Raw genomic sequence first — 23,521 nt, 5'->3', positions numbered from 1 at the left:
AGTCAACTTTGAGGCATAAGATGTAATGACAAATTGAAGGCTACCATAAGGAATTGCTGCATAAAGAACTCCCAAAATCGACCTTGCATCAACTCTCCTTAATGAAAACGAAGGAAAGCATACGAGGCACAAAGGAATGATGTGACTAATCCAAAGAAGAAGGACCAAAACGTCGCCGTCGTCGGTGGAGTTCCAGCAACCAGCAGTCCTCTCTGATAAACTAAATAAATTGCATAAATTAAAGTATTGAAAAACAAACTCACGAGGCCTAATACAAACGAAAAATTAATTCCTTTGGTTGTGTCTTTTAAAAGGATGTAGTAGTAATAAGGTAGCCTTTCATGTGGAGATGAATTGGAATAGGTGTCTGGTTCTTGTTGTGTTGTGGTGGATTCACTCACGCTTAAAGCAGAAACGATCAGCATGGGCATTGCTGAGTATGTTGTGTCCATCCATATCATTAAAATTATGAACAAGTTATCAGAAAGTCTTTTCAATCAAACATACCTCCACCTACTGCAATAAGAACTCCAATAAATTTGAATATAGACTTGGTTTCTTTTCCCATCATCATGGATAAGGAACAAACAATGACTGGTACCACCGGTTGAATAACACCTGTGATGGTGGAATTGGTTAAATAGAGTCCAGCAACAAACAAGACTTGATTCAGAACCACCAAAGTTCCACTCACAGCCAACTGTTTTGCCTTCTTTGCATTGGGTATTCTTCTTAAGATATAAGAAACGAATACAGACTTGTCATCATAAAAGACACTATAAATCCATCCCCAATAGCGACTTGCATGAATATTCTTGTGCTTGATTCTGAATCTTCGAGCTCGTTTCATGATGTACTGTTCACTTCTGAACGTAAAGTGTCGATCCACGAGTAGCATTAATGGGAGTAAGGATAGCACAATAATACAACATCGAACAAAGGCAAATATTAGAGGATGCCAAATTTTCATCGAGTAGGGTATTACAATCAAGAAGACTGAAAACAAAGCCAAGTTACACCAGATCAAGAGATGAGCAAGTACGTTGGATTTGAAACAATCCCAATTTAGAAATGATACTTCTTTTCTTTTCTCGATTTCTTCTGCTTTGGCGATGTCCACTTTCAACGAATCTTGAACTTCAGGCATTTCAATTGACTCTGAATGGATGGCTAACTCTTCTTTATGACCTGGGCCATTATTATCTTCTTGTTGATGAACCTCCTCCATTTGGGAAGAGTTGGTGGAATTATAATCGAAAGAACGTCTTGATGTACTTGAAAACATGGTCGTTGTTCATACAACTAACTGGATACCTCTTCTTCTGACTTGTCTGTTGCACTTTGTGAATAAGCAGTCTGCAACAGAGGATCACTGTATGGTACCTGAAGAAGTTATTAATTGTTTTTCTTCGAGTGGTTGTTGAAATTGTTGTTCCAAACTGAACTTTTGAAAACTGGGAAGAGACCAATCCACGTGTTAGATGTTCCACAACTTTGAATTGGCACAAGAATGGGATTTCAGTTAAAAGATACGTGTTGTACGTAACCGTTGCGAAACAAACAAATCATTTCATCCTGAAACAACCGATCATATGTAAATTCTGAGTACACTTGTGATTGGGTCTTCCATTAGAGATACCTGGTTACAAAGCAAACGTTTAGAACAAACAGAGAAGGAATTTTAAGGTCTAGTAGCAACATCATTCAGCCTTTCGCAAGGAGTGGAGTAAAAACATTCTCCGAAAAACGTTGGATTTTCAATGTAAAAAATCTTCTTGTTATGACCTCAGAACATGGATAAAAAAACAACCATGTCAAGCCATGACCTTTCAATACTCAAAACTGCAATCCTGTATTTGTTGATTTTCGTGATAGTATCCACAATGACACAAGGTCTTAACTTGAACCTTGCACAGCAACGAGAAGCCACTGCTCCAACACTCAACAATCAGGATTTAATGTTTTGCAGTTTTAATATTCAAGTTTTTGGCAAGACCAAAATGTCGAAACAGCATGTGGTCAATATTCTGTTGAAAATTCTTTCCGAATGTCATATCACATTCATTATGGAGATTAGGGATAGTACAGGTACTGCAATTGTTGATTTATTGAATCAACTCAATCGTTTTACCAACCATACAAGATCCTATCAATTGCAAGTTAGTGAGAGATTGGGAAGAACCTCAAGCAAGGAACAATATGGTAAGTATCTTTCATAATTCCAATAATTGTAATCATCCCTCTCCTTTAGCATTTATTTACGATTCCAAAATGGCACAAATAACCTCTACCTATCAATTCCCAGTACATTTTGATTTTTTCGAAAGACCACCATTCTCTGTGATTATATCCTCAACTCTTAGTCATCAACAGCTTTTTATTACTGGTATCCACACTTCCCCAAAATTAGCAGTTCAAGAGATTGATCATTTGTTTGATGTGTATCAATTTTATTTGTCCCAACATAATACCTCCAAGCTGGTGCAGACCAATTGGCTTGTTACTGGTGATTTTAATGCGGGATGCAGCTATGTGACACCAAGCGACTGGCAGCACATTCGATTACGAACAGATAAAAGCTTTGACTGGCTCATAACGGATAATATGGACACCATGGTGAAAACGAACTGTCCATACGATCGTTTTGTAATGCCCAAAGCTCGAGTGTTAAACATTACGTCGTATGAAGTGTTTTATTACTCTCACGAATGGAAGTTGGATCAATCGCTCGCCATTGAGGTCAGTGATCATTTTCCCATCCGACTTTTGGTTAAGAATTGGAATCATCACTAGTAAAAAAACAGCATCCTTTGGTGTAAATGTAACACAAAGAATTAAGGTTGACTTTTAAAAATGCATGAGCCAAAGTTTATGGTTCACAATTCATTCAGAGCTCTTCTTGTCCAACAACGGAAAGTGGAAGTCTTGGTGCGTTCTTACCATACTTGTTAACCAACTTTCTTGCCTTATCAGCAACATTGTCAGCAGTGATATTGAGATACTTGTAAACTTCCTCAGCAGCAGCACTAGCACCAAAAGTGGTCATACCAACACAATAGTGAGAAAAACTGGTCCAACCAAATGTCGATGAAGCTTCAGCACTCACAACTGGAATACCTTCTGGGAAAACAGATTTTCTGTATTCGAGAGGTTGCTTGACGAATAACTCCCAACTTGGCATACTGACAACGTTGACTTTAAGGTCTGATGACAATAAACGAGCAGCTTCAACAACAAGTGAAACCTCAGAGCCTGTTCCAACCAAAATAACATCTGGATTTTCATGGCTTTGAATGGTGTAAGCACCTAGAAGTGTCTTTTGGATATCAGTACCCTTCAATTGTGGCAAATCTTGACGAGAAAGAATTAAAGAAGTTGGAGTCTTTGTAGATTGAATAGCATACAAATAAGCGCCACTTGTTTCTCTTCCATCAGCAGGTCTGATAACGGTATGGTTTGGAATGGATCTCAACAATGGAAGAACTTCCACAGGTTGATGAGTTGGACCGTCTTGACCAAGTCCAATACTGTCATGAGTGAAAATAAAGATGTTTGGAAGCTGTGACAAAGCGCTCAATCTAAGAGCACCCAAAGCGTACGAAGCAAAGTTCAAGAAAGTACCAACATAGGTTCTAAGAATACCATGGTAGAGAATACCGTTAGCAATTGCAACCATAGCATGTTCACGAACACCAAATCTGATATATCTTCCTGTTCTGTCTTCAGGTTGCATATCCTTACAGCCGCTCACGTCGGTCAAGTTAGATGGAGTTAAATCAGCAGAACCACCAACAAGAGAAGGAATGAGCGAATAAATTGCGTTCAAAACTTGTTGTGAGGTGGATCTGGTTGCAATCTTCTTTTCTTCATTATATTGAGGTAACTTGGTCAAGATATCTCCTTCCAATTGATGAGAAATCATTCTTTGAAGTTGTTGAGCCTCTGCAGTGTATTGTTGCTCATATTGTTGTTTCAATGAGTTCCATTGATCAAGACGTTGTTTGTTTCTGGTAATAATGGGGGCAAAATCTTGTCTAACAATTTCTGGAACAATGAATGATTGATCTCCGTTGAATCCACAAATTTCTTTCAAATTTTTCAAGGCGTCAGCACCGAGTGGAGAACCATGAACCTTAGCAGTTCCTTGCATCTTTGTAGCATAACCAATTGTGGTCTTACAAATGATCATGATTGGCTTGTCAGTGATTGTGTGAGCTTCTTCGATAGCCTTCTTAATAGAGAGCAAATCATTGTCAGCATCATGGACAGTAATAACATGCCATCCTAAACCTTTAACAACGGCTGGTGTGTCTTGAGTGAAGGTCAAATTAGTGTTACCATCAATTGTGATATTGTTGTCGTCGTAAAAGACAATCAATTTGTTCAATTTTTGATGTCCAGCGAATGACATGCCTTCAGTAACAACACCTTCCATCAAACAACCATCTCCACAAAAGACATAGGTATAATGATCAAAGAGTGAGAGTTGATCCTTATTGAAACGAGCAGCCAAGTGAGCTTCAGCAAGGGCCATACCAACAGCGTTACAAATACCTTGACCCAATGGACCAGTAGTTGCATCAACACCTTCAGTGTGACCAAATTCAGGGTGACCTGGAGTCTTTGAATGCAAAGTTCTGAATTTCTTGAGATCATCAAGTGTCATGTTGTAATCAGTCATATGTAACATTGCATAAAGTAAAGAGCAGCCGTGACCATTGCTCAAAACAAAGCGATCTCTGTTGATCCAATTTACATCATCTTTGGATGATTTAAAGAAGAATTTCCACAAAACATATGCAATTGGACTCATTCCGATTGGCATACCTGGGTGTCCACTCTTTGCTTTTTCAACTGTATCAGCTGTCAAACAACGTAATGTAGCAACAGCAATGTGTTGGAGGTATGGTCTAAGAACCTTAGCCGTTGTCTTGACAGTGCTTGATCCAAAATCAACGTTTCTCAAAACCTTGACATCTAAAGTGCTAAATTGTTCCAATAATTGTTTGTAAATTGGTGATGATTGAGCCAATTTCTCAATACTGTTCTTGTTAGCAGGAAGAGTCAAACCCTCAGACAAAATTTGTAAAATTGTTGGACATGTCAACAAGGTACGAACAGCTTCAACAGCAACTTTTTGCTTTTCATCACACAAATTAGCATTCAAAACCAAAACGTCAGTATAGGCGAATGGTTTATCTCTAGCACCAACAAGTTGAATCTTGTAATTATCCTTCTCAAGAATTGACTTGATTTCGCTCAAGCTCTCGCTGTATCCAACATAATAATCAGCCAAAGGTTTGTGTTGTTTAACTGAAGCAACAAATTCTGCCTCGGAGGCAATGATTGAAGAGTTCAAAATTGTTCGGTGCTTTTCACATGCTTGTCTATCTACTTGCTCTGCTTTTTGTGGAAGATCATCATGTTTCAAATCAATAATTGAAGATGTGGATGATTGCACAAATTGCTCGTACAAAGAAAGGACAGTATATGCATCTGCTGATGTAATGCCAGGGAAAACGATCTTTTCATAACCGACTTGTTGAGCCAGTTGCAACAATGACGAAACTTGTTGGGAAGCCACTGAAGGAGATGACACCAAAAAGTTAGCACACAAATATTGTGGGAAACCGTAGAATTGTTGATTGACCTTGGCACTTTCAGTAACGAATGCAAAAGTCTCACCAGCAACATCCTTCACCATTTCAGCATCCAATGCCTTTACTCCTCCTTTTGAAACCAAGAAAGGAAGAAGAGTAGTATCGACACACGCAACATCAGGAAGGCTTCCCAAGTCCTCATCTTGATAACAATTAAAGTCAACAAAATTGACTTGATATCCCGAAATTTGAGTTGGGAAGGCTTGTTTGATCTTTTCTAAAACACCCAAAGGAAGATATGGGAAGAGTCCCACTGAGAGAGTGGATGATGTTGTTGGTTGTTTGGACATTAGTGAACGAATGAGAAGTGTGTTGAGGGATTTTTTTGAATCTGCAAAGTCTCCTATTGTCCATAATTGTATTTATTGTCGGCTCCCTGTGTTGAATTATTGCTCCCTTTCTCTAGGAGGAGTACTTCACCAGTCCAAACGATCATCCAAGAGTAATAAATAGGTTGATGAATGTATTGCAGCAATGAAGTCTAATTTCTCTTTTTTACAGCATCCAATAGAGCAAATAAATTATAATTCTTGTTGTTTGAGTTCATTTACATGAATAGACTCATTCTCCAAAAAGTCTTTTCATAGCTTCCTTTTTTTCTTCCGTTCGAGTAAATTCTTTATTCATCAATGAGAAAATGCTGGGTTGTTTTTCGGAATATACTTTTCTTAATTCATATGGCAAATATCCCACTAATGTCATACCAGCAATAAATAATACTTTAAAACCAAGAGAAGAACGGAGCTTTTTCTCGGTTTCAAAGAGGCCTTGTTTCAAATCCTGGAGAGCCTTGATGGTCTGCCACATTATCTTTTGCTTGGCTGTTTTGGTCATTTTGTTTTTGAAAACAAAAATTAATTCATCATCGTTGATGACGAGTAAAGTGTCAGTCAGCACAATTGATGATGGGTCGATCGTTCTCGAAATTATAGTTTTTAACTGGTCAACAACTGTACTCATGTCGTATGGCATATCCCTTCCACGTGGTAACATTTAAAAAATCTCTCAAAAACACCTTGCGTCTACATCTCGCTCATTCTGAGAAACAAAAACCATTGATTTGGTATTAATCATCATGCAACAACAACCACAAGGATTCGTCTCCGATCAGCAACAACAAATGATTCACAATCTCTTCACAAAATGTTCTGAATATATTTCTCAACACGATTGTTTTTCTCTTCTTTCACAATCGAATTGGAATTATGAATGGTGTGAAAGAATCATGTACACAATTCCACACGTAATATTTTCACAAACTTTGATTCCGAAAGAATTAGGTCTTCGCCTCATACTTTCCGAATCTAATTGCAACGAAGAAACATGTCAACTCTATGTCAATATGGTACTAGATTTTGCTCACAAAACGAATCTAAATTGGTATTTGTGTATGGATTGCTTGAGCCAAGCAAAGTGGAATGCAGAATTAGCTTTTGAAATGTTTCAACGATGCAAACATGAAATACCCGAGAATGGATTTGTATACTCATCATCATCATCAACAATTGCTGTAAATAATAATGAAGATTTTCAAGACAGTGGAGATGAAAGTGAGAACATTACTTCTCATGTTGTAAACAGTAATAACATTATGACGTCATCATCAACGACAGCATCACCATGCATTGGAGGAGTTCTTTTAAATTCAAGTCAACCATTGTCGACATCGGCTTGTGACAACTCAACCATGTTGGACAATGACAACATACATGAAAATACTCCAGAAAGCTCTCCCAATGAAAGCGCGAATATCTTGAATACTGGACGAATATCAATTATAAGTAATTATTTCTAACAAGATCAAGATTTTTAGCTTTAGATAGTCTTTACAACTCAGCTCAAGAATTATTACCTCCTTTATTAACTATTTCATATCGAGCTTGTTCAATTTTCCTCTGATCATTTTGCAATAAGGATTTTTCTTTTCATTTAAATTGAAATAATTTTGATGATAATCCTCAGCTGGATAGAATTCAGAGGCAGCTGTAATTTCTGTCACAATTGGAGATTTAAAATCCTTTTGTGCCTCTTCTTTGGATTCAACAGCTTGTTGCTTTTGTGTCTCGTCATGATAAAAAATAGCACTACGATATTGAGTGCCAACATCATAACCTACCATACATGATGAAATGATATATTTCAAGCAGCACTGATGAATGACTCTTACCTTGACGGTTTAATTGGGTCGGATCATGACACTTCCAAAATACATCTAACAATTCCTTGTATGATACATCTGATGGCTTGAAAGTAATTTGAATAACCTCTGCATGTCCTGTATTTCCTTTGCATACTTGTTCATAGGTTGGCTTGGCAATTTGACCTCCCATATATCCTGTCATGCGAATAGACAGATAATATTCACGCAATTTCATATTGATTATTATTGAAATTATTTTACGGATGGACATACCTGAAACCACTTTTTCAACTCCTTTAACACGTTGGAAAATTGCTTCCACTGATCATTCATCACCTTGTTAATGACAAGAACCATATGGAAACAACTTACAGCACCAAAAACAACCTGATCCAAAAAATTAAAATCTGATCAAATTGATGATTTGAATAATTACCTCCTGCTAAGGTCGCAATGTTGTGAGATGAAGACATTTTTTCTGTTCAAGTACATGACAACAACGATCCATTAATCTTTGACACCACGTGGTTCATACGGAAGGATTAACAACCATAACAAAAAATGACTCGAAATGGAGTACACAACAACCTTTTGGAAAGGCTGCCCTCGGAAATGAAAACACACATTCTGAGTTTTCTTCCGATCCCTGATATTGCCAGAGGTGCAGGTCTTGTCGATAAATCGTGGTTTGAATTGGTTTCTCCTTCTCTCACCGATGAGATTGTTTCAAATACGTGTTCATCAAAGAACAAGAATGAAATTCATAACAATGATTACACTGTAGATATTTGGAAATTTATGATTACACAATTTAAAGAAAAACTTGGTCCTTTGTTAAAACAAGAGACCAAACAGGCACCCAAGAAACGGAACAAATCAAATGCGAATAATACAATCGTTAAAGACAATGATGATATTGCCTTTCAAAATTTTACAAACCTTTCTGAATGCAAACAGTTAATGTTGAAATGGATGATTAGGTCAAGGAAATGTCGATCGTGTGGAAAAGGTGTGCAGAGTTTACAAGAATTGCTTACTAGAAAAATAGTGAGCACCTGTAACTGTCCTGGATATATTTGTAGAGACAGATGCTTTTTCAATGAGAGAATGGCAAACGAATCCATTAAGAGTTGCTCGAAGTGCGGATACAATTATGTCTTAAAACCATCTAACAAACACAACTCTGTATCTACCAAAATTTTTAAGAATTATCCAGTAACCTCACAACTAATACTTACAACCATTTCATCCCTCTCTGTAATATTATTCATTTATTCGATTATTTCAGGCTTTGGTTATGTGATGCCATCAAATGAGTTCAGCGATATTTGGATATATTTAGAGGACGTTTGGATTTTCAAGCATTTGTTTTTATGGAAATATTTTGTGAATGGCATGTCATATATTTGTTTAATTGGATATCTAATTTTGGTGGTAGCTAGTTTAGTGTCAATGGATTTTTCCTCAATCTCACAAGGGGACGAAGGTGCTGCTGAAATATTGGGAATTATATTGACCATGGTTGCAGTAGTTGCCATTCCATACTTGTTTCACAAATTTTCAAAAAAACACGTCACAAAGAAAGCTATTCTTGGCTCTCCAGTCGTTTTTTCAAATCCAGTCAGTCGCACTGAAAATACACAAGAGCAAGAGGAGACTATTGGGGATTAGGGTAAATGACGTTGATCACATTCATTACTCAACCTTCGTCACTGTTTAATTGAAGAGAAGCCCTCGCAATTAATGACAACAAAAATGGCCATAAAAGGAGGCTCCTTTAATATTTCCTTCCTTTAATTGTGAATGATTGCTGCTCGAGAGACAGTTATTTTTAAAATGTGATATTTATCTCTAATCCCAATCCAAGTCGACATTATATGACTGCTTGTTTATGACCTGCTTAAAATGATCATGCCCTTGAAGTTGGTTTACCAACTTTTCTGGTAAGTCTTGGGATTCATGATCCAGCCCAAGACACTGCAGAATTACAATTCCAAGCGAATACAAATCGCTCTTTGGGGAAACAAGTTGTTTTTCCCTTCTCTCTGGTGCTTGATAGCCAGGGGTGTGGGATTGAGATGTCAATATCTTTCCATCCTTCTTGCATTGTCCCTGCGATAATTTATATTCATTATTGTAGTCAAACCGCTTTGATATTTCAAAATCAATAAGAAAGAAATGATGATCTTATTTTACAATTTTCTCTAGTTTCACGTCGTTATGAATGAATCTATGTCTTTCCAGCAATGAAATTTGGCACAAAATATGGTACGTCATTTTTTTCACATCTTTGAGCTCTAATCTGTTGATATAATCTTGTAGAGGAATGCCACTCAAACTGAGGATATGTGTTGATGAACGAATATCTAAATACAATGTCCTCATTACTTTGCTTGTAATGTTTGTATTGTTCTGTTCTGTGACTGCATCTTTTGAGAATGGTTTCCAAGACCTGGCTTTCATTATTTGTGTCCAATTTTAACAGTCCTTTCTGAACAATTTTGTCATTACGTGAAATTGAATTAAATGTTTTGTCTGGAATAAACCAGTACGTCGTTTCTCGAATACTAACAGAGAGTTTCTTCTTAAAAGAAGCCTCAGCGGACCCTATCGTACCTCTGGAAGTGACGCTTTTGGTGTTCAAATTAGATGCCATTTCTTGGTGATGGATATTCTTCATGGCTATCAAAATGAGAGCAACTAAATGAATCCTATGAGAGATGTGATTATGAAAAAAGCTTCCTAAAAATCTTATTGAATAATCAAGATTAAATTGTCCACTAATAGACTGTCCAATATCAGAGTATAACGCGTACACATTTGCTTTTTCCTTGTCAGTAGTTAATCCAATGGTGGCAATATCTGAGTGCCACTTTTCAAGCAACTGATGTATACAATAGGAATGAGACATTCGAGACATTAAAGTCAATTTTGGTAAATCGGGGTGTACTAAATGATGACAACTTTCAACTTTGTCTTCTCTTAACAATGAAATGTAATAATGATTTCCAGGTTTATGGAAGACAATATCATCTGGTTTAAGATTTCCAACAATATTTTTCATAAAATCCAGCGAACGGGATAGCATTGTGCAATCTCCAATGCCAACGTTCCTTTTATAAAATGAGTACGAAATGTTTAACTTTCAACTTACTTGTTTCTATAACAATTATCAAAGAGTGCACAAAAATCAAAAAGCGGGTCGCAGTAAGATCCGCTACACGCCAACTCTGAAGGGTTGTTGTAGAATTGGGCTGTGCACTCAGAAGGTGAGAATGCTCTAAAACGTATGTTGGACAGCAGCTTTTTCTGCAGGATGATTTTGAAATGCTTCTAACCAACCGCTAGGGAGGGGTTTAAGCAAAATTGAATAACGAAAATTTGATAACTCTGCATCTGTGGAAGGATCAAACTCATCTCGTTCGGACTGTTGGACCATGTTGAAGATTTTTTGAATGATCGTTTCTTCTGACCGTTTAAGGTCAAAGACCCTGATTGCACTAGCTGGTTCTACACGCGGATTGTTGATTTTATTGGACATGCTGCCTTAGCAACTACTTCCTTGAGTTGTTTTTGTGTCTTCTTCTCAACGCCCTTAACTGTCTTGTTCTTCTTGGTTTTCTTCTGATTTCCGGATTTTTCAGCAGTTTTCTTTGGCATTTTGGTCTTTTTGTTGGCGGGTGAATGCCGCAAGCAATTCGGCCGAGTGATTTTTGGCACGTTCGGCAACTCAATCATCTCATTGTGTTTTTTCCTCTAATAAATAGACAGTCAAGCTAATGGAAACGCAGCAACAGCATCATACGTCCTCCACATTGAACAATTGAGAAACTAATAAAAGCACCATGAGCGACAAGAATGATTTGAGAGACATGACACTTTCTTCGAATTTCTTCATTCCTTTTCGCGAATTGGAATATTACAACTCTGCTGAGTCCAGTAAAAACCAAAACAAATGGTGACGACACTCCAGATTGAATCCAAACACTGTTTTGTGTGGTGATTTTATGTTACAGATATGCCTTGCCATATTTTATGCTTGTTCGGATAAGCTCTGTTCACATAAAAGTTGGGTCGCGTTTCTGTTATTTGTATTTGTTGTGAAATAAGAAAAACCAATACGTGACCAAATTCAAATGATACAACAACTGCGTCCATCGAGTGAAAGATGCATCACCAGACAACTGTCACAATGGAAGTCTTTGGCCCATACGTTCGTTTCTGTGATCACAAAATTCCATTTGGCTACACATCTGCATCCATCAGCTGTCAATTTTTTTGACAACAAAATTGCCAAGCGTCCAACACACCAAAAAAACAGCCTCCGTCTATTTCAACCGTCACCAAGAGACAAGTTGTTGCAAATTCATCACGCACAATAAGCCTTTCCCAATCACCGCATTGGTAGGTCATTGCAATTGTTTTTTTAATTTTAATGATTCAACGAAATTATTATCATTAATTCCACGATCATTCATACCGTTGTTGCAATTCAATAATTTGTGAACGCATTCTGATCTCAACATTTCACCAACGGGGCATGCCTGCAATTCATGATTATACATTTCATCATGTTTATTTAAATTGAATCTCCTTGATGATCATTTGGAAAATCTATTTTACATCTTTGACTCGAGTAGAACGCACAAAATACTTTGTCTATCCTCACTCGGATCATCAAAGACGTTTGATATATTTCCTTTGTGCGTTTTTTATCAGATCATAGTGTTGAAGACAGTGTTCGTTCTTTATTTCAACAATAACAACAACAACATCATCAATAATTATTACTTTTCGCTCTTGACACGAGAAAAAGCATCCCATAGATTCGTTCGTAACACTCTTTCAACAACAACAACAACAAACATCACCAATATACATTCTTTTCATTGGAAATGAAGAAATTATTTAGCGGAGGAGGTAAAAAGACAACAACTTCTGGTAACACACCTTCGAATACATCGATATCCTCTTCGACCTCTGATCTTTCTTCGAGTGGTAATAACATTGTTCAGGGAGGAGGAACAAATTCACCTCCAGGTCAAACTCCAACCATTTCAGAGCCTAGGGATACTATCGTGACAGGAACTTCGGGTACTATTAAAGACGTCGTAGCTCTCATGTCTTCTTCAACACCATCAGTCATTCAAACCAATAATGTAAATGCAAGTAGTAGCAGCAATTCGAATGGAAGTAGTACTACAGTTGGAGGAACAGCTCCTTCTGCCAATCTGTATCACAATATTTCCAATGTTGTTAATAGTCCTTTAAAATTTGAACAACGAGTGGAAGCCAAAGTTCAAGAAGTTGAAGCAACTCATATCCACTACAAAGCTTGTCAAAATGGTTTCAAAGGTCTCTTGAACGAGTCAACTGAATTAGGACGAACTGAGGAGTTGATGGGTCAACAATTGGTAAATTTTTCACACAAACTGCAACAGGGAGATATTCATGCAAGACATTTGAAGGTGTTGGCAGAACAATTCGGAGAAAGCTTTAAAATCTTTTCAAGTGCTAGAAATATTTTGGTAAGTATGACATACTTGTTACAGATGATTTTAACCAGATGTTGACGTCATCATGCGCTATTTCATGATCAGAATCGAGTGGTTGAGGAAAAATATCTTAAAGAGCTCTCAGAAGTTCAAAGTGACAACAAATTGCAAGAAGCAAAAGAAAATAACTTTTTAGAAGCAGAAACTGACTATCAGAAACAATTACGAAATATCAAATATTTCTTGTCATTATTAGAAATGAAAGATGCATTTGTGGAATACTATGAAAATTGTAATAAGGCCTTGAAAGCAATGGAAAAACATATTGACACGGCAATTAAGCAACAATTTGAGAATGGAGTATTTAGTTTTTCAGCTCCTACGTCCCACGTCAATAACTCTAATAATGCTCTCACACCCAAGTCGAATCAAATATTTACTCAATTCACTCTGGAACATATTATTTCACAAAACATGCCAAGCCGATCTGATGAAACAACTCTCTTTGGTGTTGAATTGAAGGAAGTTTTGAGGAGATTTGGTGAACCATTTGGAGTTCCAAAGAAAATCAAACAACTCATTGACTATATTGAGAACAATTATTTAGAAAGTGAAGGTCTGTTCCGTGTTCCAGGTCACACCAAGGGCATGGAAGACATGGCAGAAAAACTCAACACAAGTGAAACTGTGGATCTTGATCATGTTGAGCTTGTGAACAAACCACATACACTTTGTGGTGTTTTGAAAAAGTATGCAAGAGAATTGCCACAACCCTTATTGACCTTTGAATTGTATGACGACTTTATTGCAATTGCCAAAAGTGTAGCAACGAACAATGAGCAAAAACAAAAGCAAAAGCAAGAGCTCAAAGCACTCGTTAACAAACTCCCAGTTGAAAATTACAATCTTCTTGGACGACTATGTCAATTATTCCGCAAAATTGCTCTCAATGAAGAAAAGACTAAAATGAATGCTAGCAACATTAGTAGAAGTTTTGGAACCAATTTGATGAGAACAAAAGTTCAAGACGATCAAAGAATGCTCGTCGATTTGGAAAAGATCAATCTTGTTTGTGAACTCCTTGTTCAACATGCAGATGACTTGTTTCCAGGAGATTTAGATAGTAGACAAGCACAAGGCAAACGACTCACCGAAGATGAAATTGAAGAATGGAGAAGAGTAAAATCTGGTGTCGCAAAGAATGGAACCATTCCATCCGTGTCCTCCATTGACACTCACAACAATCATTTGGGTGAGACCGATGTTGACACGGATGAATCATCGGTTCCTTCTCCAAGATTACCACTCAAGAGAACACAATCTCAAACTGCAGCGAGCAAGTTTTCCTCAGGAAATGACACACCAGGTGATCATTCTGGTGGAGGTACACCTTTAGGAGCAAGTTTGCTCTCAAAGAGAAGTTTCACTATGAAAGCCAATGAAAATGTTGAAGTTCAGAGCAACTCTTCACAAAGACAAAGTCTCAAAGGATGGATTGAAGTTCTCGACAAGACAAGAGGAAAATTCTATTATTTTAATCCTGCCACTGGTGAAACTTCTTGGAAACATCCAACACACAACAAGAAGAAGGGAGTGACCAAAGATGAAAGTGGGAAACTGACTGTCGTTGATTCTCGTGACTCGGTGTGGAATCGTGATTCAACAGATGAGGCTCACATGGATTCTGTGAAATTAATCATGAACTGTTCTGGAAAAGTGGAGCAAGGCAATTTACCTGAAATTATTGATTTTTTGAAACAGAACATTCTCTCAAGTCATCTTGAAGCAGCAGAAAGGATTTCAGATATACTTTCTGCACCACCTTTTTCATGGACCATTTCAGAACCTAATCATTCACAGAATACCTTGACAAAGGAACAATTAGAACTATTTAACACTAAATTACAAGTGTTATCCAAAAATTATTTGTAATAATAATAATTATTAAACGATTGATTTAAATAAGGAAATCAACAAATAAAATTATGAATTCCATCAATAGAGGGCGAGCCATCAATATTTATTATTAACAACCCAAAACACTCTTAGCAGCTGCGAATTTATGATCTCTATCTGCCTTTCCATTGTAACCTCCATTGATTCTTCTTGTGATCTTATCAAAGTTTGCTTGACTACAATCAGCATAAGAATTCAAAGAACGAGTGTTCCAGAACCAAACAGCAGTCTTGAAACCGATGGCTGGGGTCTGGGCGAGTTCAGGTTGATTCTCTCTAAAACGTCGTGATTAGGCCTATTAAACACCTGCATTTCAAAATGAATCAACTTACAAATCAATGCCAAGAGCCTGACCAGCTGAACGATAGTTTGCTCTACCGGTAATTTGAATAGGACCACGTCCCTTGTACTTAAAATCATAACAATATGATATCAAAAGTAGAAGAAGCACAATGAGTACAGGTTGTTAAAAAAGATGATTTGCCACTTACACGAACACCATCTCCTGGATGAACATTTCCCAAATCCTTTCTTCCTTCGTAAGCCTTTCCACTGGCAAATTCGACTAACCAGTTGAGATCTCCAGACTCGTGAGCAAGTTGTGCTGTTCATGATTGTTGTTGTTATTATAGTAAATTTCAACATTCATCATGTTGATAAAAAACATTTTTCATTTGATGCATGCAATTCAGTTATGAAGAAGATTCAAGCGTCATCCCAAACACCTACCCAAGAAAGCAGAAATTGAACAACAAGTATCAATACTTCCCTCTGCCATTGCATCGTTCACGAGTTGTGTGTATTGTGCCACTTTTGACTTTGGAAGGTTTGGCATGATTTGCTTGAGCTGACTTGAATTAATTTCCAATCCGTTAACAACAGCTGCTGCCAACGCGACACTCAACAAGAGCAATGCGAATGATACAACCTTATTATTCATCTTGTTTTTTTTTACATGAAATTATGAAGGCTGCTCGTGAGATTCTAATTTATACTCTTTATCACGGCCACAGGAACTCACCATGCACATCAATTTTGGTGTTAAATCTTTGCACAAGTTCTGTCACTCTCAATGTTCTTAAGGCCCTTCCTCCTGCAAAACAACCCTGTCAACAATTGGCTTCAGCTGGTTCATTGATGGTTGTTACAAAACAAAAATTCGTCCAATGCATCCCTCCTAAATTGTCGTGCAACAAGGCTTTTTCAAACAACCTGTTGAAAATCCATTCAATTAACCGAACAGGTCGATAATGAATTGTCGCATGTTCTCGCAACGCCAACGAAAGACGATTGGTTGCCAAAAAAGTCTTTAAAAAATGCAACAAACAACATCATCGACCAATAACAGAGACCATTCGAATATCTCAACACCAACGGCATCATGTAATCATCCTGTTGGTTCATCCACTTCCTCGAGCATTGTAACATCTGGATCCATAACATCGCGTAGATTTTCTTCAAATAATCATGGTGTGCTTTCGGAGCACGAAATCAACAAGTTGAACAAGTGGAAGGACAATCTTGAGGATGATCATTATATATGTCCTATTAGTCATGTTTTGATGAGCGATCCAGTGATCTTATCGGAGAGCGGAATCACATTTGATAGAACTTCTATCACACAATGGTTGCAAACCCACAATACCTGTCCGATCACAAAGAAACGCTTGGAAACCAAGAATTTAATTCCAAACTACAGCACTAAGAACCTCATTCATCTTGCCATGAAAAAGAATATTTCAAAAGTCATACACTTTGTTGAGAAGAGAATTGTAGAAAAGAGAGGTCTGAATGAATGTTTGGAAGTAGTGCATGAGATTTTACAAGTCATTGATAAACATGAAATTTCATGCTGGAGAGACATGATGATGTTAAAATACAAGATCAAGATTAGTATGGATAGTCATAGCACAACACCGCAAGCTTGGTGTGACTATTTGACACGAGAGTTTTTAGCTCATGCAAATTTAAATGGCTCCTCCACAACAACGACATACACGGAAGACACTGCACTAACTTCAGCTTTAAACCTCATGCTGGATCAGCTCTCTTCATTTGATAGTGACAATGAACAAATTTATTCAACAGTTAAAACAACTTTGGAGCAAGAGAAAAAACGAAAACAAGAAGCCGAGCTTCGCATCAAGTTGGAAAAAGAAAAGAAAGCCAAGATTTTGGAAGAACGAAGACGAAGAGAACAAGAAGAACTTAGAAGAGCAGCTGCTATTCAACAGCAACAAGAGGATTGGACAGTTGGTGCTGCTGTTGTTGGTGTGTTGGGAGCCACTGCCTTGGCTGCCGTTGGCATCTATGCCTTGTTCAAACCTTCACGAGATGATAAGAGATAATTATGTCACGTCATTTGTTTCATTAAGACATTGAGGTCAATATCATCTCAAGTTAATTGTAAATAGAAAGCCTGTGAATCTAACGATCAAACAACTGTAAATAAATTTTGTAATAATATTTCACCAGTGACTTGTCCTTCACGGACGGCAGCGGAACACGAATCTTGGGCACATCGTTTCACTGTGTTCCATCTTCAAAAATATGGGTCAATATCTCTCGCACAAACCACTTTATTCATTCCTTTACCGATATAACTCGGTGTTTGAGACCACTTCCCATCATCCTCTCGATAGTGATAAATATCAACATTCTTACATCTACCCATTATTTCTGTCTGATGTCTTGTTTGAAATATTTTCTCATCTTGATAACTACACTGTCTATTTCCGATGTGCCAATGTTTGTAAGACATGGAGATATTGTGCTTGGTATTTATTGAACGATTTTAAATTTCGCTACGATGAAAATTTAGAGTTTTTAATATCAGGAAAGGACGTGGATCTACAACAGTCTACTCCAGGACCCAAAGGACAAAAAAACATGTACTCTCAAATCGTGAGGTCGAACAAGTTATACGAAGCTAGAAATCAAATGCTAGAAAAATTACTCGATCATGTCGTTTGCAATGCCAAATATTTGAAAAAGTTTCAAGTATTGGACGCTCAACAACATGACGCTTTTAACAAAATGATTACCAATGCAAGAATTGAACATTTGACCAACTCTTGTTCGGATTTATTGGATACCATTGACCTTACTGCATGTAATTACTTGAAAGAGAACGCATTTCTGAATATTTCAAAAAAGTGTGGCCCAAATTTAGTCTATCTCAAATTACGATATAGTACAAGTATTCATGACGTGTTATGTGAACGATATATTTCAAAAATGAAAAAATTGAAATATTTGAATTTGTCGAAATGTCCATATGTTGGATTGTATGGATTGCTTCATATTTCTACAGGCTGCACGTCTTTGGAAGCGTTGGATGTCTCTGGTTGCTTGGCTATTCCTAACTTTTCATTTCTAAATAATTTCTCAAATTTGAAAGAGCTTTACATTCAGGTTAGTATGATACATGTGAAATTTTGCAACGTTGGAACATGTGAAATATCAAAATAGGATACCTTGTTCTCTTCGAATGACGTTCAATATATTCCTTCCACATTGGAAAAACTTAATATACGGCGATCAGATAATTTGAAACAGCTAGATCTTTCTAAAATTGCTCATTTAAAAGAAATTGACATTTCTTATTGCTCTCCATTGCTTAATATTAATGATGACAACAACATTCAAATAGTTACAACAAAATGGGAGAAATTATCTGCAGTCAGCAATGAGTGGACTGAAAAACTGGTTTCAATATCTCCAAATTTGAAAGAACTTGAAATCGGTGAGTGGTATTATTATTCACAAATTTACTATTTACAAATTTATAAAATTCAACAGGTTTTCTTAAATTTGAAACCAAAGAGCAGGAATTAAGATTTTTCAATTCTATTGAGCATATCCAAACAAAGGTTGTGCAATAGACAAATTATTTACAACAACTGATATATCAGTGCAGCCTTGGTTCACAAAAAGACCATCTCGCCGCTACTTCTTTTAACACCCAGTGGAATAGAAGTATGTTCTTGCGCCCACTCATCAAATAGCTCTTTAAATGATTCGTAGCCATAGGCTTTGTAGAAAATTCCTCTTTCTCTAAGCCGTTCGTGTACAAATGACAAATTGAAGGATGAAACATTGTCTCTCAGTTCAAGAACAATTTCGGTAATCGCTTTCTTAACTTCCTTCTTTGAAAAGGATTTTAGCGAAACATTGTGGTTAGTCAATATTTTTGTGACATCAGCTGATGATACATTTGGAAGACTTTCTACCTTCTTGAGCACCGCAATTGGATTGGCAAATATCAGTTCCCCGTTCTTTGGATCTGTTAATAATTTGAATTGTGGGTGTTCTTGTTTCCATTCATCAAATAATAATTTGAAAGATGAATAACCTAGAGATTTGTACAGCACTCCTCTTTCCCTTAGACGTTCATGAATGAACGACATATTGAAAGTTGAGGCTCCTGAAAAGTACAATTTCTTCACGATATTAGTAATTATATTCTTGGTTATATCTAGATCAGTATTCTTGGTTGGTTTCAATAATTGACTTAAAGCTGAGAGTGAGTTGACCTGTTTCATGCTTGTTACGGGAGATTCAAGAATGAGGCTATTTTGTGAAGGGGTGACACCATTCTTTGATTCTTTTCTTGGAGACAACTTGGGAGATGAAGCCTTTGTATTTTTTGGGCTTGAAGATACAGGCTCGGCTTCTTCACATGTTGTTGTGGGGCTTGTGGGCTCACAACCAATATTAGGTTTCTTTAACATGTTACCACATTGCAACACCCCTGTACATAACCCAGTCAAAATTTCATGCGGTGTTGTGTGTGAGGGCAACAGCCAACATTCCTTACCTTCTTCAATAATTGCCCTAACAACTGGAACAAAATCAGAATCACTCGACGCAATGATAAAACACTCAAAATTTTTCTTTCGTTCCAAGTCACGAACAATGTCAATGGCGAGAGCAATATCAGTCGTGTTTTTTCTAGAATTCACTTTAGGACAATTAATGAGTTGATGAGAATATTGCAATTCCACTGGAAGTTTTGAGAATTGCATCAAATCACCAAAGATTTTCTTTGAAATGATTTTGAAGTGATACTTGTTTTCTATTTCCTCCAACAGGTTCGAATAGTCTGCATAAGAGTCTGCACGAATTGGGAAATTGTCAAGATCAATGTAAATTGCAGCAGCTTTTCGAGGCAAGAGTTTCATTTGTGAAATTTGGTCTATGACCTGATTGACACATCGTGATGATGGCAAATACTTTTCGTCATGCTCTTCCTTGTGTTTGTCCATTTTACTTTCACTTCGGAAGAGAGTCGTTGAGAGTGGAAGCAAAGAAGAATCGTCAAGACTAGGAGGTGGTGAAGATGAATCCATGCGTGTATAATCTCTGTTGGGTTCTGCTTCCTCTTGTTTAGAATCCGAATCAGAAAAGATACAGATTTTCATCGTGTTCAAAGGAGATGGTAGCATGTATGAGAATGCAACAAGGTGTTGTGATGGTAAAGAACGGGAAAGAGACAAGAAAGGCTTTTTTTTGTAAAAGCTTTATGGGACCTTTGGCAGTTTTATTTCAAAACTAATTTAGGGACCGTTTGGGAATTCTGAACTCAATGTTTTCCAATACATGTTCGAGAGGTGTGCCAGCGTTACGGCAGTAGTCAACGTCTTCTGATAACATCAATTTGAAAAACAAAAGCGTTGAAAGCACATGAAAGGAATTTGCTCTCTAAAGTTGCAACTTCATTGTAGTGCACAACTTAAAAAATGGAACTACTCATTTTCGGAGGTATTGCTCTGTTTTCGGCCGGTGTTGGAGCAGGCTATTATACGTGTTATTACAAACCACTATCCGAGGCTGAAGAGAGGAATATTAAACAAGCTCCTTCAGCGACTTTGATTGAACAATCATCAAGTGTTGAGTCGATAGTAAATAACGGAAAAATTACAGATCGAGATTATTTTCATAAACTAGGAGGAGCTCGTGGCAATAGAAATTCCTCAGAATTATTGATGGATGGAATAATTATAAATAATAATCATGATGATGAAAATGAAGGAGGAGTTTCCAATACGATGGAAGGATACGAAGAGCTGCCCGAACATGCTATTTCTCTCGTTTTGCAAAAAAGTGGAAAACAAGTAACGACGCATACAAGTGCAGTAAGATTTGATTGTACAAAGCCGTCATCGTTATTGAATAATCAAAATAACAAAGGCTCAACATCCGTCTCGATCAATCAAGTAGCATCCGAAAATTTAGATGGCGACATTGATTTGGATAAGTTTTTGAGAAAGGAACAAGAAATGAAGGACCAAGCTTTTGAAGAAAGCATTAAGGAAAAACATCCTTACGGATTTTAAGACACAGGATTTTACAAAATTGTGTACATTATCAGCGATTTTATCAGCTACGATTTGGTGAGAAAATGCGTGGCTTTTTGTTCGAAAATTAAGGATTACAAAACTCATTTGAAATCAAGTCAATGAAACAGAATTATAGTTTAATTCTCATCATCTGATTCGCTTTCTGACATTTCAATTTCAACTACCTTTCTCTTATTTGGCTGAGATTTTTCTTGGGCAGTTTCCATCGTTTTCATGACCGCATTTCGGGCAACAAGGTTCATTTGTTTATCAGTTAAATTCTTTGTCTTAGCATTGGAAAGTAAGTCTTGTTTGATCAAAGCGGATCTAGCTGCAACAAAATATTTTGCGCTTCTAGAATTGGTTGCCAGGTGGTCACTGAATAAGTGAGAGATTCCATGATAATTCGAGCGTATCTCCTAGTAGTACTTACACAATGGCGTTTGTGACTTGTCCTTCAACCTTTGGTTTTGGTTTCTTTTTCGTCATTTCAGGCAGGTCTTTTGGTTTTTCATCCGAGTGAGTTCTTGCCAGTTTCTTGATATTGCTTGTTGGATCAATGAATAAGGTAACTCCAAAATAATTGTACACTGTGGGTTTTTCATACGCATTTGCTACTTTATCCACTATGTTTGAGCTAAAACGTGTGGTCATTATTCCAATTGTGAATCACCATGTAATCTTATAAATTGTTAACATACCCATTGCATTCAACTCTACTATTTTGCACTTCGTTCATCTTCTTATTGAAATGGTAGAGGCAATATCTGCTCACAGCCGTATTAATCGGGCATGAACAAAAGGAGTGAGGTTGTTTGGATGAGGAGGATGAATTCATTGGTCTTTGTGGTTGATGTGAGACCAGACTGTTTTCGTTCACATCGTCATCATCATTATGCTTTCTCTTCTTCTTTTCATTTAACATGCTCAAAAGCTTCAAGTTATTTCCTGTATACTTGTTAAAATCAATAGGAACATATGCACATGTTCCATAATGTTTAGCTTTTCCAATAATCTTGAATGAAGTTGTTTTTGTCTCTGCCACAAGTGCAACTGGACTCGATTCAGTACTGAGTGTTGAGTTTTTGTTCTTAACATCTGTATCTGTTTCTTTTCTATTAATTTGCAATATTATGGGATTTGCCAGGATGACCACTTGGCCTCTAGCAAGTTCTTCAATGTTTTCTTTTTTGTTTGGATTGGTATTTTCTGAGATTGGAACCAGCAACACAGCACACATGTCATTCAAATTGTCTGAGACTCTCCAAATATTAAATTCAATTCCTTTGGCTTGGCAAGTTAAGGAAGGAAGTTCTTCCATGATGGTAAATATTGTACACCAATTAGAATAGAGATTATAAGTGTCATACTCGTCTTTGGTGACACAATCTTGGTATAACTTGTTCAGAGATACAAATGAATAAGGCGCTACACATTCCTTAATTTGGTGATTTGTTAATTTTCGATGAATGAGCTCGAGGTTTGAGAAATGTTCACTAGGTTCTTCTATTATTACTTCATTTTCAATGTTGTTCGGATTTGAAAAGTTGAAAGTGAAAATTTTTTTCACTCGTTTTCTTGCACCAGCATCAACAGTTGATGAGCTATCACTATCATTCTTTTTGGAATCCAATGTTGAAGAATGTGCTTGTGTTGGAATGGCTTTGTTTGATTTCTTTGTTGTTGACTGCTGGTTTCTTTTCCTAATCGTTTCCGATGGATCTTTAAATCCTTTTGCAACCTCTAAATTCGGAATCAAAGGTATAGTGGGTTTAATATAATTGTTTTTTGACTGTCTGTTATTCATCATGATGATTACGTCTTTTGATTCTATTTAAAACATCCAAAACACAACAACTACGTGGAGACAATTTTTTGATGTGGATTCCAACGTTATTTTTACGCGCCAAACAATTTTAAAAAAACAAA

The 23,521-nt window shown here is 36.9% G+C and overlaps 15 protein-coding genes across 15 annotated transcripts; 7 read left to right on the top strand and 8 right to left on the bottom strand.

Moving 5' to 3' along the window:
• Positions 1-98: 98 nt before the first annotated feature.
• On the bottom strand, positions 99-1,228 carry C9374_007043 (uncharacterized protein; the record flags this gene model as incomplete). Its single annotated transcript, XM_044696971.1, has 2 exons — positions 99-433; positions 508-1,228. 2 exons carry the CDS (start codon positions 1,226-1,228, stop codon positions 99-101), a joined length of 1,056 nt encoding a protein of 351 aa, XP_044555406.1.
• A 583-nt stretch (positions 1,229-1,811) lies between these two features.
• C9374_007042 (uncharacterized protein) lies at positions 1,812-2,793 on the top strand (the record flags this gene model as incomplete). The annotated part of the gene is made up of 2 exons (XM_044696970.1): positions 1,812-2,202; positions 2,252-2,793. The coding sequence occupies 2 exons, from the start codon at positions 1,812-1,814 to the stop codon at positions 2,791-2,793; spliced, it is 933 nt and encodes a 310-aa protein (XP_044555405.1).
• Positions 2,794-2,887: 94 nt separating this feature from the next.
• C9374_007041 (uncharacterized protein) lies at positions 2,888-5,950 on the bottom strand (the record flags this gene model as incomplete). Its single annotated transcript, XM_044696969.1, has 1 exon — positions 2,888-5,950. One exon carries the CDS (start codon positions 5,948-5,950, stop codon positions 2,888-2,890), a length of 3,063 nt encoding a protein of 1,020 aa, XP_044555404.1.
• A 271-nt stretch (positions 5,951-6,221) lies between these two features.
• On the bottom strand, positions 6,222-6,494 carry C9374_007040 (uncharacterized protein; the record flags this gene model as incomplete). The annotated part of the gene is made up of 1 exon (XM_044696968.1): positions 6,222-6,494. One exon carries the CDS (start codon positions 6,492-6,494, stop codon positions 6,222-6,224), a length of 273 nt encoding a protein of 90 aa, XP_044555403.1.
• A 241-nt stretch (positions 6,495-6,735) lies between these two features.
• C9374_007039 (uncharacterized protein) lies at positions 6,736-7,455 on the top strand (the record flags this gene model as incomplete). Its single annotated transcript, XM_044696966.1, has 1 exon — positions 6,736-7,455. The coding sequence occupies one exon, from the start codon at positions 6,736-6,738 to the stop codon at positions 7,453-7,455; it is 720 nt and encodes a 239-aa protein (XP_044555402.1).
• A 69-nt stretch (positions 7,456-7,524) lies between these two features.
• C9374_007038 (uncharacterized protein) lies at positions 7,525-8,273 on the bottom strand (the record flags this gene model as incomplete). The annotated part of the gene is made up of 5 exons (XM_044696965.1): positions 7,525-7,772; positions 7,828-7,995; positions 8,074-8,121; positions 8,173-8,187; positions 8,237-8,273. 5 exons carry the CDS (start codon positions 8,271-8,273, stop codon positions 7,525-7,527), a joined length of 516 nt encoding a protein of 171 aa, XP_044555401.1.
• Positions 8,274-8,361: 88 nt separating this feature from the next.
• Positions 8,362-9,471, top strand: C9374_007037 (uncharacterized protein; the record flags this gene model as incomplete). Its single annotated transcript, XM_044696964.1, has 1 exon — positions 8,362-9,471. One exon carries the CDS (start codon positions 8,362-8,364, stop codon positions 9,469-9,471), a length of 1,110 nt encoding a protein of 369 aa, XP_044555400.1.
• Positions 9,472-10,030: 559 nt separating this feature from the next.
• On the bottom strand, positions 10,031-10,888 carry C9374_007036 (uncharacterized protein; the record flags this gene model as incomplete). The annotated part of the gene is made up of 1 exon (XM_044696963.1): positions 10,031-10,888. The coding sequence occupies one exon, from the start codon at positions 10,886-10,888 to the stop codon at positions 10,031-10,033; it is 858 nt and encodes a 285-aa protein (XP_044555399.1).
• A 1,807-nt stretch (positions 10,889-12,695) lies between these two features.
• On the top strand, positions 12,696-15,227 carry C9374_007035 (uncharacterized protein; the record flags this gene model as incomplete). The annotated part of the gene is made up of 2 exons (XM_044696962.1): positions 12,696-13,328; positions 13,401-15,227. The coding sequence occupies 2 exons, from the start codon at positions 12,696-12,698 to the stop codon at positions 15,225-15,227; spliced, it is 2,460 nt and encodes an 819-aa protein (XP_044555398.1).
• A 94-nt stretch (positions 15,228-15,321) lies between these two features.
• C9374_007034 (uncharacterized protein) lies at positions 15,322-16,191 on the bottom strand (the record flags this gene model as incomplete). Its single annotated transcript, XM_044696961.1, has 4 exons — positions 15,322-15,526; positions 15,584-15,660; positions 15,743-15,855; positions 15,981-16,191. 4 exons carry the CDS (start codon positions 16,189-16,191, stop codon positions 15,322-15,324), a joined length of 606 nt encoding a protein of 201 aa, XP_044555397.1.
• A 376-nt stretch (positions 16,192-16,567) lies between these two features.
• Positions 16,568-17,599, top strand: C9374_007033 (uncharacterized protein; the record flags this gene model as incomplete). Its single annotated transcript, XM_044696960.1, has 1 exon — positions 16,568-17,599. One exon carries the CDS (start codon positions 16,568-16,570, stop codon positions 17,597-17,599), a length of 1,032 nt encoding a protein of 343 aa, XP_044555396.1.
• A 202-nt stretch (positions 17,600-17,801) lies between these two features.
• On the top strand, positions 17,802-19,135 carry C9374_007032 (uncharacterized protein; the record flags this gene model as incomplete). Its single annotated transcript, XM_044696959.1, has 3 exons — positions 17,802-18,665; positions 18,723-18,996; positions 19,053-19,135. 3 exons carry the CDS (start codon positions 17,802-17,804, stop codon positions 19,133-19,135), a joined length of 1,221 nt encoding a protein of 406 aa, XP_044555395.1.
• A 42-nt stretch (positions 19,136-19,177) lies between these two features.
• On the bottom strand, positions 19,178-20,698 carry C9374_007031 (uncharacterized protein; the record flags this gene model as incomplete). The annotated part of the gene is made up of 1 exon (XM_044696958.1): positions 19,178-20,698. One exon carries the CDS (start codon positions 20,696-20,698, stop codon positions 19,178-19,180), a length of 1,521 nt encoding a protein of 506 aa, XP_044555394.1.
• A 294-nt stretch (positions 20,699-20,992) lies between these two features.
• On the top strand, positions 20,993-21,589 carry C9374_007030 (uncharacterized protein; the record flags this gene model as incomplete). The annotated part of the gene is made up of 1 exon (XM_044696957.1): positions 20,993-21,589. One exon carries the CDS (start codon positions 20,993-20,995, stop codon positions 21,587-21,589), a length of 597 nt encoding a protein of 198 aa, XP_044555393.1.
• Positions 21,590-21,729: 140 nt separating this feature from the next.
• C9374_007029 (uncharacterized protein) lies at positions 21,730-23,402 on the bottom strand (the record flags this gene model as incomplete). The annotated part of the gene is made up of 3 exons (XM_044696955.1): positions 21,730-21,970; positions 22,026-22,229; positions 22,294-23,402. The coding sequence occupies 3 exons, from the start codon at positions 23,400-23,402 to the stop codon at positions 21,730-21,732; spliced, it is 1,554 nt and encodes a 517-aa protein (XP_044555392.1).
• Positions 23,403-23,521: the final 119 nt, after the last annotated feature.

The sequence above is a fragment of the Naegleria lovaniensis genome (assembly GCF_003324165.1).
Source record: "Naegleria lovaniensis strain ATCC 30569 chromosome Unknown tig002, whole genome shotgun sequence".
Taxonomy (NCBI): Eukaryota; Heterolobosea; class Eutetramitea; order Acrasida; family Naegleriidae; genus Naegleria; species Naegleria lovaniensis.
The sequence above is the reverse complement of the archived record's forward strand: the minus strand, read 5'-3'. Positions and strand labels throughout refer to the sequence as shown.